Raw genomic sequence first — 14,160 nt, 5'->3', positions numbered from 1 at the left:
AAGGGTAGCAGTCTTCAACATATATCCTCAAGAATCCTAAGTTGACACGTTTTTTTCTTATAAGGTAATCTCTCATGTTTCCATTTGTTTCGACAATTATATTGTGGGACTTATTTCTTTTGTTATCGGTGATAGCTTTCACCTGAAATATATCAGGATTTTGATCTGTCATTGTTTTAATGTCATCATTTTGGAGTCTTAAGTCTGTTAAAAATTCTTCTTTTGTGTAATTTGTTTGTATTCCTTTGAATATTACACACGGTTTTTTTCTTTGTATTTCTTCTGCCGTAATGTCTTTTTTTGATATTTTGTTTATTTCATTTTTCAGTTTGGTTGCATCTTCTTTTTTAGGGCAAGTTATAATTTTTTTTTTTTTATATTTACTCCACACAGGAGGCCCTGAAGAAAATAATTTCCCTCAGGGCCTATGTCATCTTTGGGGATGCTGTGTGGAGGGTCTTTTTGTGGAGAGGAAGGAGTGAACATGGGTCTTGAAGAGTCCCATGTTGTAGGAGGGAGGAAACACAGAGGCCGGCAGTTCGTTCCACAGCCGAGCTGTTGAACTTAACAACGAATCGTAGAAGCGACCAGTTCTCATGTGACAAGTGTCAACTGTGTACAAATGTTGGGCGCGCGTTTGGCGTGTATCCCGACTACGCACCGGTGCCGAAGGGATCAATGACGCTAGTTCCTCAGAGCATCTTCCATTGTAATACCGATAGAACAAGGACAGCATACTTACCTGACGCCTGTGCTCTAAAGATTGCAGTCCGTTTGTTAAGATTGGGGAATCTATCAAACGGACCGCCCGTTTCTGCACAGAGTCAAGGGTTTTTTTCAGGTATTTAGGGGCTCCAGACCAGAGATGGCTGCCAAATTCGACCGTAGGGCGCACTTGCGATTTGTACAGGGTGAGCAGTTGTGTACTATTAAAGTATCTGCGGGCCCTGTACAGTACGCCCAGCTTCTGAGAGGCCAACTTTACTCTGGCTTCGATGGAGCCCCCGTACCTGAGCTGGTCACTTATAGTTACACCAAGCATATCAATGGAAGGCCTGTTCGGAAGATTGCTTCCGTTGAAGGAGACTAGATTATCATTTGGATCCCTTTTAGACGTAATCAGACAGGATTGGGTCTTTGAAACATTAAATTCGACGAGATTATTTTTACCCCAGGAGGAAATACTCTCGAGATAACCGTCCATTCTCTGCTTCAAAGCCCTCCGAGCCGTTGGAGTTTGTGTGCCCTTTGGGGGCTTATCAAACAAAAAGCTATCATGAACTGTACTGTCATCCGCGTAACAATGAATCGGTGCACATGTCAAAAGGTCATTGATGTGCAACAAAAACAAAGTCGGAGACAGAACCGATCCCTGTGGGACGCCAGCATTTATGGAGTGCGAGGAAGAGGTGAAACCGTCAGCAACCGCCTGAATCGACCTATCCCTTAAAAAGTTAGCAATCCACGTACACAGGGATGCGGGAAGTTCGTAAGAATGCAATTTGTTGACAAGTCCTCGGCGCACTTGCGATTTGTACAGGGTGAGCAGTTGTGTACTATTAAAGTATCTGCGGGCCCTGTACAGTACGCCCAGCTTCTGAGAGGCCAACTTTACTCTGGCTTCGATGGAGCCCCCGTACCTGAGCTGGTCACTTATAGTTACACCAAGCATATCAATGGAAGGCCTGTTCGGAAGATTGCTTCCGTTGAAGGAGACTAGATTATCATTTGGATCCCTTTTAGACGTAATCAGACAGGATTGGGTCTTTGAAACATTAAATTCGACGAGATTATTTTTACCCCAGGAGGAAATACTCTCGAGATAACCGTCCATTCTCTGCTTCAAAGCCCTCCGAGCCGTTGGAGTTTGTGTGCCCTTTGGGGGCTTATCAAACAAAAAGCTATCATGAACTGTACTGTCATCCGCGTAACAATGAATCGGTGCACATGTCAAAAGGTCATTGATGTGCAACAAAAACAAAGTCGGAGACAGAACCGATCCCTGTGGGACGCCAGCATTTATGGAGTGCGAGGAAGAGGTGAAACCGTCAGCAACCGCCTGAATCGACCTATCCCTTAAAAAGTTAGCAATCCACGTACACAGGGATGCGGGAAGTCCGTAAGAATGCAATTTGTTGACAAGTCCTCGGTGCCAGACCCGGTCAAAGGCCTTGGATATGTCTAGTGCGACCGTTTGGGTCTCACCGTGACGTTCCAGGCACCGCCCCCAAACATGCGTCACATACGCGAGAAGATCACCGCACGAGCGGTTCCGCCGGAATCCGTATTGACGGTCGTTGATAATTTTGTTCTTCTCGAGGTATGTGAGCAGTTTGTCGTTGATCACACGTTCCATCACTTTGGACAGAACTGATGTGATCGCTATGGGGCGGTAGTTGGCCGGGTTAGAGCGGTCACCTTTCTTGGGAATAGGGTGAATTACCGCTTTTTTCCAACCAGAGGGCACAGTGCCACACTTCAGGGACATTTTGAAGAGCTTTGTCAAAACCGGAACTATTTCCGCAGCACACCTCTGCAATACCAGGGCAGGTATTCCATCAGGTCCACTAGCTTTGTTAACATCGAGCCCCCGTATGACGTGGAGTACATCCCGATGCCGGATCCTCAGCTTTTTCATATAGAAGCCGCAGTGAGGAACCGACGGCGGAACAGCACCCCCGTCGTCGAGGGTCGAGTTTTCCGCAAACATTTTCCCTAATAAGTTAGCCTTTTCGGTGGCGGTGTTTGCTAGTGAGCCGTCAGGTCTGGTAAGAGGTGGCAAACTGGGTTTGCGAAAATTTCGACCTATTGAGCCCGCAAGCGACCAGAATGCTCTGCTGCCATGCGGGCAGGCAGCCAGCTTTTTGCTGGTCTGCAGGTCGTGTTCGAATTTTGACCTATTAATGATTCTCTTGCATTCCTTTGCCGATTTATTGTATGCTAATCTGCTTTCGGGCGTTCGAGATGTGTTGTAGGCTCGGTAAGCCGCGTTTTTTCGTCGAACTGCTTCGGAGCATTGTCGACTGAACCACGGCTTTGAGCCCACACCAGTTTCTTTAGTAGTCGATTGAATGAAGCCATCCATCGCCGATTTGATGACTTCACCAATCTCCTGGGCACATCTTGAAGGGTCCGAAGTCCGAAAACAAACAGCTGACCACGGAAAAGCGTTGAAATGGGCCCGCATACCGAACCAATCTGCTGACCTATAGTGCCACACTTTTCTCCTCAGTCTCTCATTGGTTGGTCTGAAGCTAACAGGGATTGATGTCGTCACTAGGCAGTGGTCAGATGATCCCAGAGGCGCTGTGACGTCAATCTTATAACCGTGTGGCACAGTAGTTAAGAATAGGTCTAACAGATTGGAGCGGTGAGTCTGGACATCAGGAACCCTTGTAGGCTCCTGAACTAATTGCTCTAATCTGTAGCAAATGGCAAAGGATTCCGCCTGTCGGCCAGCCGAGTCCGTTGGGCCTGAGAACTTCAACCATGGTTCGTTATGAACATTGAAGTCCCCCAGAACAACAAACTCGGCCGAAGGGTAGCGGGGCAAGAGATCATCAATAGTATCGCTCAAATATTTGAAGAGCTCGGAAGTGTCTGATTCGCTTTGGTTCGGTGAGCGGTATAAACATGCGTAGAATCTTGCCGTACTGGCAAGATTGACGCGCACCCACATTACGTCGAATCTGGAATTTTCCAGACTCAATAGTCGTACACAGTTGACGTCAGCTCGACTATATAGGCAGACTCCTCCTTTGAGTCGAAATTTGCTTGCGAGGGTAAAGCCCGGGCAGTCCAGATAGGAGGAGTCTGGCGGCTCGGCTATCTGAGTTTCGGATAGGAAAAGAAGGTTGAGACGTTGGGACAAAAGATGGTGATGGACGGAATTTAAATTTGTGTGCAGGCCGCGAATGTTGGCAAAATTTACCAACAGTTTTGGCCCGCACCGGGGACGCCTGCTACTCGCCGCTGTAATGATGTTAAGTTTGGTTTTTTGTATATTCATGATTTTAATATTTTCTTTTTTAAGGGTATGAGGGGAAAGGAAGGTCTGGAATGGAAAGGTATGAGGGGTGGGTAGGAATCTGGGGATCAGGCTGTCCAGGAGTGATGAGCGTTTGATTAATCTGTTGTTAGTTATTTTTTTCATGCTGTTTACTCCGATGCCCAGAGCAGATATTTTAATTTTATTTTGTATTATTTCCTTAAGTTGGTCTTGATTTTGGTTCGTATTTAATGAAGTTATTATAATTGGAAAGTTTTTTTCTTCAATCTCTTCTTGGTGATAGTTGGTTTTTACTGCTGACGCGTACGTTACTCTTTCATTTTTAGTTTTTAGCATTTCCTTCAGCATTGTATTTTTTTCTTTCAGTTTTGCTAGGTCTATCGCCATATGCGAAATATTTTCCATAATAGAGCTCATTTTTTTCGAGATTTCTATTTTTGTTTCTTTTGTGATTCTTGATTCATCGAATAATGCGGTCATTTCAGCAATTTCTTTCTTAGCTTTGGATATGTAGTCATGCGGATCAACTTCTTCCTCCATCGCAACGTTTTATTTATCCTGTTTTGTATTCGGGTCTCAACGTGTTAGTGCGACTAACGTACAGTTACACGCGTCCGTTGCCTGCCAGGTTGCAGACTATACTGATTATACTGAAAATATTATTGACAGTTCGGGCCGGGAGATTTGAATTATTGAATTTTTAATGTACAGATTTTTAAGTGAAGGTATTGGAAATTCTTCGAATAAACGCTTTGTTGGATTTTATTTTCAATTAATTTAAAGAGATGCCCCAAAACTATAAACATTTTAAGATGTTAAAATTTAATTTTAAAATGCTTAATTTTGAACGGCAGATTCAAAATGAAACTTGTACGCTTATTTTGTTTCCATGTATAATGAATTTATTATAATACTTTTTTTTTGCTTTTGTAGTATGAATTTGAGCCTTAAACAGATTACAAATTAAAAGATTACAGATACTTCATTTAATTTTTTCTACCGCAGTTACCGGTGTTGAGAAATGAAGTTATGAAACTCGGTCACTGTAATAAAGAAAATTTGTCTGCAAACTCTTTGTTAACAAATAACTATATCTAAGATAAATTAAATTCCACCTTCTGCTGTAAACTTTGTAAAATAATTCCATTATTATCTAACTTGTTGCTGGTTCATTCGAAACGCAATTAATAACTTTTGCTGGTCTCTTATAATATGATTTGATTGATATTTGTTCTCAAAGGTTTTAATTTCGAAATTTTATAATTTGAAATGGTTACGTTTCATGTCCTATTTCTACCTTTTCTATGGTCTACTTTTGTTACGCCTAGTGCGTTTTTAATAGTTTGACGAGACCTCAATTTCAAAACGTAGAATATTCCAAAAAAATATGTTTTTATATTTTGTACCTATTTGAATTTAGCAATAGTGTATATTACTAGAGAACCCTTGTTTTTTCAATGCATTAATTTACACATGTGATATATTGGAGTGGATTATGACTATAAAATATATTGTAAAATACTGTCGGAATCGCTTGTTGAAATACCTACAGCGGAATTTACAATTTGTTAAAATAATGAATAGTTTGCAACTATATATTTCATTAACTCGAACATCCTTTTTCCTGATTAACACACCTGGTATTGAAGATAAGTATTTTATCTGTATTTATTTATTATTTATTAATTTTATCTGCGTGACTGTGTGTATAATTCGGTGATGCATTTGACAGATTCTCCTATATTTAAGGTCGGTTCTCAAAAATACATTATTTGTATCGTAAAAATACTACAAATACTGTATTTTTAAATAATATATCTACCGATACCCAGTTAGAAAATGTATGCGATTTACACTTAAAATAAGTTCTAAGACTGTAAACTTTCTACAAGAAAAACACGCGAGAATTTTAGAGTAAAACGTTCATAATTTCACACATATTGGTGTGTATTATTTCGTTAAATTTAAACGAATAAAGATTAAAGATTTTTGTCTCTGGAAAACTTTGACCTTTTCCAAAGTACTGGAAAAGTATTGAAGATAAATACATTGAAGTGTTGCTTTAGTTAACAGACTACAAAGAAATACTTACGGTTATTTTTTTAGTGCTGAACCTTATGAGACAAATTGCAATCCGTTGAGAGAATCCATCTGGCAGAAGTGCTTTGTTTGTTTCAGCGGTAATACAATGTAAGGTTTCCTTTTTAAGAATCCAACATTTTATCCCTTCAGCCCATTGCACAGATAAAATACCCTGAACACGTGGTCAAAATTAGACCCAGTTTACTTCTTTCCTTCTGAAATACCACACGAAAAGCTTTTATCTTCTGTGTGGTCAAACACGTAAACAAATAAAATGAATAGTAAATTTACAAATAGAACGTGCAAACAGTATTAGAAATATAGTGACCAATAATTTAACCGCAGTTAGGTACAAGCAAAGTAAATTTCCAACCAGAAATTAATTTCACAGAACTTTCATCTATATTAATTCCCTTATCAATGGCCAATTAATCACAATATTTTTTACCAAGAAAAAACCCGATAAATGAATCTAATTAGAAATACAAAGGCATGCCATTCCTCGTTTGCTTCTGGACAACATAATGAAGGGAATCAATCTTCCTTTGTTCCCACTGCCTGGGAAAATGCTGATCTAATACCCCTGTAAAACGTAATCAATATTATTTTTGTTTCATCACGTCATCCTGTTGGTATTAAGATATCAATTCGGGAAGGAAATTTGCGGTGTAAGTTTGAACATCATTAAATATGTTGGTAATTTCCAGGATTTAAACTGACAAGAGAGATGGGAAATTTGCTTTAAGCAATAAATTTTGATGTCGGGAAGAATAAAGGGTTAAGGCATTCACAGCAATTATTCAATTTAAATCAGTTAAGATATAATGTAGGTAAATAGTAGCATGTCAAATCACAATCTGTGGCGTGCTGTGACTTTCCATTTATTTTGATAGTTTTAGAAAATTTATATTATCAATATAATTTTTGTTGGTTTTTATCAAAAAGGTATATTTTTTTTATTTGGTACAATATTTTTTACATTTCAAAGTTTTCCAGTAATGCTGGCCTCACTGGGTGGCTTGCCTGTGATGAGGCCTTCATTTTATAATATGAAAATATAATCTACATAATACATTTAAAGAGAAAATAATACATTTAAAATATAATCTTGTGTGTTTGTGAGTGATGTGTGTTTATTTTGGTTTTGTGTGTTACGTGTAGGTTTTATTTTTATTTTATGCTATGACATTTTCGTAATATTGTCTTTTTTGTTCTTCAATCCATTTTGTAATTTTGTGTGTGAATTTATTTTTAGTTTCCTCAATTTTAATTTCAAGTTTTACACTGTTGACAGCTTTTATAGAATGGTATTGGTAGTGTCTTTGTCCAAAGCTTGAATTTACTGTCGGAGTTTTCAAATTTTCTTTGTACGCTTGTCTAACTGATCTGTTAGTGTTATTTTGTGTATGTCGAAATTCATTTTTTTTGTCAAAAATGTAGTTTAGTAGTGTTTTAACGTACAATTGGCGTATATCTATTACGTCACAGCTGTTGAATATTTGGTCTGCATTAGTCAGTCTATGTTTTTTTAGTATTAACTTTAAGATCGTTTTCTGTGAGGTTTCTATGTAATTGATAGCCGAGTTTGTTGCTCCTCCCCAAGCAATAATTACATATTCTATTATTGAATATACACATAGTAAATTATAAAGTCAACATATTTATATATAAATAAAAAAATTAAATATTGGCTTGTTCATAATCCTAAATCTCCGAAAATTCTTCACTAGTTGTTTTGAAATTTTGACGCAATGTTATATTCGAATACGCGTGTGTTTTTATAAACATATATTATGTAGATGTCAAATTTGCTAGGTAAAAACATGCTTTTTTGAAAAACGGCGGCATCTGTTGGACGTAAGAGCAAACGGACTATGCCACAGCATGGCGTGGCGGGGTATAGCTAGTTTTTACATAACAAACTACAAATTTATGTATTTTTTTAACTAAGGGTAAATACATAATGCATGTTTGTTGATGTTATTTAATACCTTCCTAATTGAGAATAACTCGTGTTTAGGGAGGGTTATGTTGATATTGTATTAGCGGTGTCAGGACTTAATTACATAGCTGTGAATTTCATGTACCAATATTATACTGACAGAATATATTACACACGGATGGAATAACACATGAACGAAATTACGCAAGAAGAGAAATCAACTTAATGGGATTTCAGTTGTTTACAATTTAAATTACGCTTATTAGTATAGGCCAAATGGTTTAAGCGGTTGGTAAATAAATTTCACAATGGAAAAAAACGAAACTTAGGTAAGGTTAGTTTTTTTTTAGATACATAATTTAACGTGTGATGATTGTTCCTTGTGTAATTCTGACAGTGTGGTACATGAAATAATTCTGACTGTCAACATACTTTGACACAGTGCCGTTAGCAAACCAGCATCCTCAACCCAAAAGTAAATGTGCGATTAGTGTCCCATGTTGTAATATTATAAATTGTGATAAAAATTTCAACATCTGCTTTCGGATATAGATGGCCACGCGTTTTATACCAGTATAACGCGAACTGAAGAACTACAATTGCTACACCGACACCTATACGTCCGTATGGGATAAGATTTTTCTATTTGATTCATAATATTAATGTTTGCAAGTATTAATTGTTGCAGACGACCTGAAATTATTCAAAGCAATCAGAAACATTACGATTGCCATATATTGTCAAATAACTAATTGAGATTTATTATATGGTGTCATGATAACCGTATGCAACTTAACATAAGCAAATGTCATATTATGAGGTTTTATCGAATAAAGAATCCAATATTTTTTGATTATTTCATTAACATTATATCGTTAGTATCTGTCTCGGAAATTAATGACTTAGGTATTTGGTTTGACACAAAACTATACTTTATCACGCGTATAGAAATAATAACCAATAAAGCTTTTATTTAAAGGTTATCTAGTGATTAATGTCAATACTGTAAAAACCTTACATATGTCACTTGTAAGGAGTCATGTAGAATACAATTCCACGGGTTGTTCCCCAAATTTAGAGGTTGATTCAAATGCGATTGAAAAAATCCGATATAATTTTTTAAGATATGTAAATTTTAAAATGGGCATTTCTAGAGAATGCTTAAATTACGATAACGTACTTTTTTCATTATTTTATAAAATTATTTGATCGTAGAATCATTTCCGATTTAACCTGTTTGTATAGAATCATTAATTAAATGTTTTATACCCCTGATTTATTATATGTAATCTCTTTTCATACTCCAAGCAGGTCAGTTACAAGACAGTACCTACCATATTATTGTAGCAAGTCTACACCAACGTCCTAATATCACACTCCTATCCGACGGATTTAACAGCTAGGAAACAAATATTCTAGGAAACTAAATATATCAACAATATTTTGTTTATATATTAAATACATCAATTTCAATAAAAAAGCACACCATTTTGAAGTTTTTTTCGTCAAAGAGGGGAATATTTTGAAAAAGCTATTTAAATTGACTTAATTCATTAACAGTATTTTGTCGGCTGAAAGTTTTTTTTTAAATTATTATATTGTACCTACATACTGTGTGGATCAAATTCAATAATATTTTCACTTTATATTTATTTTTGTGCAAGTTTTTTAAACAGTCGTTTCCTGCACTGTTTACGGGTATAATTTCGTAAATGTTGTTAAAAGCCTTAATAGGCGTAAAATAAATAATTTGATCATCCTTTCAGCGAAAAGTATTACAGCACGCCACTGGTTTACCATAGGATTTGAATGTGTTCCATTTTTGCTTTATCAACCACAAACAATGGTGTCACTTAGACAGATGATGGATTGTTGGAAGGAAAGCCAGGTTTTATAGGGAATAACGGTAGGCTTAGAGATACATATACAAATGTACCTATTATAAACTTGATTAAAGCTCAGATGCTATCATACACAGCAATAATACTAGAGGGGTTGAGAAATCTTGCAATGCACATTCTTACAAGACGAACTTAAATGTGGTCACATTGCATTACATATAAATTAAACGTAAATAGTTATCGGTTCGGCCTGGTTGTTTTATGGTTAACTTTCGTGCATTTTTTGAAAATTCTTTAAAAAATAATATTGTTTAACATTATTAGACTAAATATTGCTCATTGCTCTTAACTCTTTCAGGCCTTAATTAAAACTGGAAGTGGTAGACCATATTTGATGCTGGATAAAGAACTTTTTTTTTCATTTATTTTTTCCCAATATTTTTTCTACGTTTTTAGAATAAAAATTACATAAATATAAAATGTTTAAAAAGGTAAGTTATGTGACCCCACAAAGGTTAGCCTGTGCATGGGTAATATAAAAAAATACCAATAAAATAATAATACAAAATATACTAACAAAAATGGTAGAGTTAACTATTTTTTTTACTGTTTTAGATGTCTTTGCTTTATTATTATTGCTTAACATTAGGTCTCAGAAGACTCGTTTCACGTACAATGGCAAATTTAAAAATGTTTACTAAAAATATAACTTTTTATTAAATATAAAAAAATTAAATGTAAAAAAACAATTGTAAATGTAATGATTTCCGAAACGTTGGCTAAATAAGGAGATGGCGCATAAAGGCTCAATACCCCAAAAATAAATCATTATAATACTTTTGCCCGAGAAATTGTCAAATCATAATATCTAGCAAAAATTGCGTTTCAAAATATAAAAATAGCTACCGCCTGAACGAATAGCTACAATCCAATTTCAAAAGCGCGCAAAGCCAGTTGTACCAGAAATTGGAAACCGAAATCCGTTAATTTTCATTCTCTGTATATAGCGAGGAAAAAATTCTGAAATCCATGTATTTTCAAATATACAAAGGTCTAAAGGGGTTAACTTACTATATAAAATATGATTTTAGCCCTCGTTTAGTTGTCTTAATCCTAATACAAGCAACCTGGTTCCTCACAGGGGAAAGATTGAATAGAGTTATTTACAGCATGTATGTTTTGCATGAAAACGCACATTTGCCTAGTGATCGGAAAAATCTATTTTTTATTCAGCAATGTGTACACAAGTGTTTAGGAGTGGTAGACAATCTCAGTATCAGTGACCAGATCTCCAGATATCACTCCATCCAGTCTCACAACATAATCCAATTGAAGATGCCGGAGCCCCCCTGGTTCCAGACTGTCGGGAATAGTTGAGACTCTTGTGGTTTTCACATAAAAAAAACTATTTTAAAAAATCTCTCTCGTAACCTTTATCTCTGTTACACGCGTGTTTTAAGTAAAAATGGAAATGTCGAGACGACTTTTAACAGCTCTATCTTTTTACTCAAAACTCCAAATGCTAATAATATTTCACACAAATAAAGATCATTCTGTCGTTTAAGAGGAAGATCAGCTTTTTGATAAAAATTTTGATAAAATAAATATTTTTCAGTTTGGTTGGGTATTATGCCCTCCAATCAAAAATATCTCCAGCCAATTCTTGTATAACTTTCCTGATTTGACTGTTATTTTGTTTTCAGCACTCTGTGGAATTTTGTTCCCCGCCCGCGAGGAAGCTGCGTACAGCAATTTCCGACTGTGGGAGTCTCTCGGCTACATCATTGCCTACGTCTACTCACCGTACCTACGCACCTACGTGAAGCTCTACATCCTCTTGGCCGTCCTCATCATGGGGATGGTGGGTTATGTCCTGATTGAGATCTCCGAGATGAAGAAAAAGAAGATTGGCATTATGAGGAAGGCCGATGATGCTGTGAATACTTCCCAAAGGTCTCTCTCAAAGGTGAACGAAGGATTTGAGAAGGAAGATTAATTTTGTACATAATCTAACTGACAGTGAGCGATTAATTATATTACGAATAAAAAGATGCCAAATTCACGTTGTAACGTAAGTTTAAAGTAGACAGAACATTACACTTGTATTTAATGGCTTTTGCGAGTAATTGAATATAAAGTGGGAAATTGTGCATAGGAAGTTATTAAGCATTGATTTTTTTTTTGTGCGACCAAAAAATTTTTTTTTGAAAATCTCTTTTATGTAGTAAAAAATGATCATAGTAATTTTGATGTTGTCGCAAATTTACCTGTCTTGATAGGTAAAGACGCAGTTTTCGAGTTTTTGTAAATAAATACACAGTTCTTACGCTGAAATTACTTCGTGTATACTTACACGTACGAACACACTGTGTTTTCATCTACCAATTTGAAATAAATACTAACGCCGCATTACCTTTTACTCTACGGCTTAAGAGTTGTGTTTTGTCGCATTATTAACTAATATTAATAATTATTAAAACTACATTTCAGCTAACAACCACCAAACCTCCAAAACAACCACCATAACAAACAACACCACAACCACCAAGCAAATACGACCCCAACAATTACCATAACAACCGTACAATAACCACCACCACAGCAACCACCACAACCACCACCATTTCCACCACCACACCCGCTATACTGCCACCACACACAATAACCACCACTCCAACCACCACCACAACCACCAAATAACTACCACCAATAACCTGGTGGGTTTGAATACACACTTGTTCCACTACCACTTCTTTTACAACCACCACAACCACCATTAAAACCCTTCAAACCAATACCACCACAACCACCACCATAACAACCATCACAATAACAATCACCACCAAGCAAATACGACCCCAACAATTACCATAACAACCGTACAATAACCACCACCACAGCAACCACCACAACCACCACCATTTCCACCACCACACCCGCTATACTGCCACCACAAACAATAACCACCACTCCAACCACCACCACAACCACCAAATAACTACCACCAATAACCTGGTGGGTTTGAATACACACTTGTTCCACTACCACTTCTTTTACAACCACCACAACCACCATTAAAACCCTTCAAACCAATACCACCACAACCACCACCATAACAACCATCACAATAACAATCACAAAAAGCACAACAATCACCACAACACAAAAATAATATAAAATGCATTTGCGGCACGCTGTTACATTAAATAGACGTAATTGAAACATTGCTTGAAATCACTTTAGACGTGTTTGGTGGCTAGACATGAACATGTGACGTATTTTCTTTAAACTGCTTTTAGACTAACATAAAAGCACTACCAATGGTAAGTATAAACAGAAAATCGAACCTACCCTAACCTAACCTAACCAATTATTTTATCTTGTTCTGTTTTGTCACTGTCTAGCTTTATCCGTTTAACATTTAACCACTTAAATTATTTCCTGGAAACGTCTATGCTTCTTAGTATTTAGTTTTAATAATTAGAGACAACAGACTCTTTATGCAACGAAACTCAGTTTAAGAAAAAATATTCAACGTGATATTTATGAAACTTCTTTTTATTCAAACCATACCTTAATTTAAATTAATTACAATGTACGTATTTATTTTTGTATAAAGTTATTATATGAAGTATAATTAAATTAAGTATCTTATTTAGATATAATTTTATTAATTTTACTGTTAATATTATAAAGTTGTGTTATTCACAATTATGACAGATAAGAAAAACAGTATTAAAAATATTTATGAAAAAACTTGACTTATTTTTTTAAATAAAAACAAATTGTTAGCCCTATTTCATCGAAGGTTTTCTGTCATCGATTTAATCATCACATAATAATAATTTCTTTACCAATTCAGTCTGGAAAAAAATCACAGGAAATAAAATTTTATTCTGCTACTCAGAGGCATGAGATGTGACGGCTTCCATTATACTAACTTTGACTTCAATCAATCAATAACAATGGTTTGTTAGTTTGTCATTTTACATTACCCAGTGATAATTTCTTAAATTATTCAATTTGTACCATTACAGATGTTAAGTTGTTATAATTGTACTGTTTAACCAATGTATTTGCAATTTCAAGAACACTGTAAATGAGTTACATGACATGAAAAACATATATATATAAGAGATAAGCCGCCATAGCTCAGTGGTCAGAGCTGTCGACCGGAAATCGAAGGGACACGGGTTCGTGTCCCGTTGGCGTCATGTATCTTTTATCAGGAGATTTTTCAATGTGGATGAGTGTTTCAGGCGAATAATTATTGCTTGTAAAATAAT

The 14,160-nt window shown here is 36.1% G+C and overlaps 1 protein-coding gene across 2 annotated transcripts in view; it reads left to right on the top strand.

Moving 5' to 3' along the window:
• Positions 1–13,586, top strand: part of LOC149420250 (UNC93-like protein) — a 138,529-nt gene extending 124,943 nt beyond the window's left edge. For both annotated transcript variants that reach the window (XM_089636552.1, XM_089636553.1), the window contains exon 10: positions 11,578–13,586. In XM_089636552.1, coding sequence (XP_089492678.1) covers positions 11,578–11,870 — 293 coding nt within the window. In that variant the 3' untranslated portion in view covers positions 11,871–13,586. The remainder of the gene's footprint in view (positions 1–11,577) is intronic.
• Positions 13,587–14,160: the final 574 nt, after the last annotated feature.

This window comes from Hesperophylax consimilis, chromosome 10 (genome assembly GCF_061612785.1).
Source record: "Hesperophylax consimilis isolate HC1 chromosome 10, BYU_Hcon_1.0, whole genome shotgun sequence".
Taxonomy (NCBI): Eukaryota; Metazoa; Arthropoda; class Insecta; order Trichoptera; family Limnephilidae; genus Hesperophylax; species Hesperophylax consimilis.
Note: the sequence above shows the minus strand (reverse complement) of the source record. Positions and strands in the feature narration are given on the sequence as shown.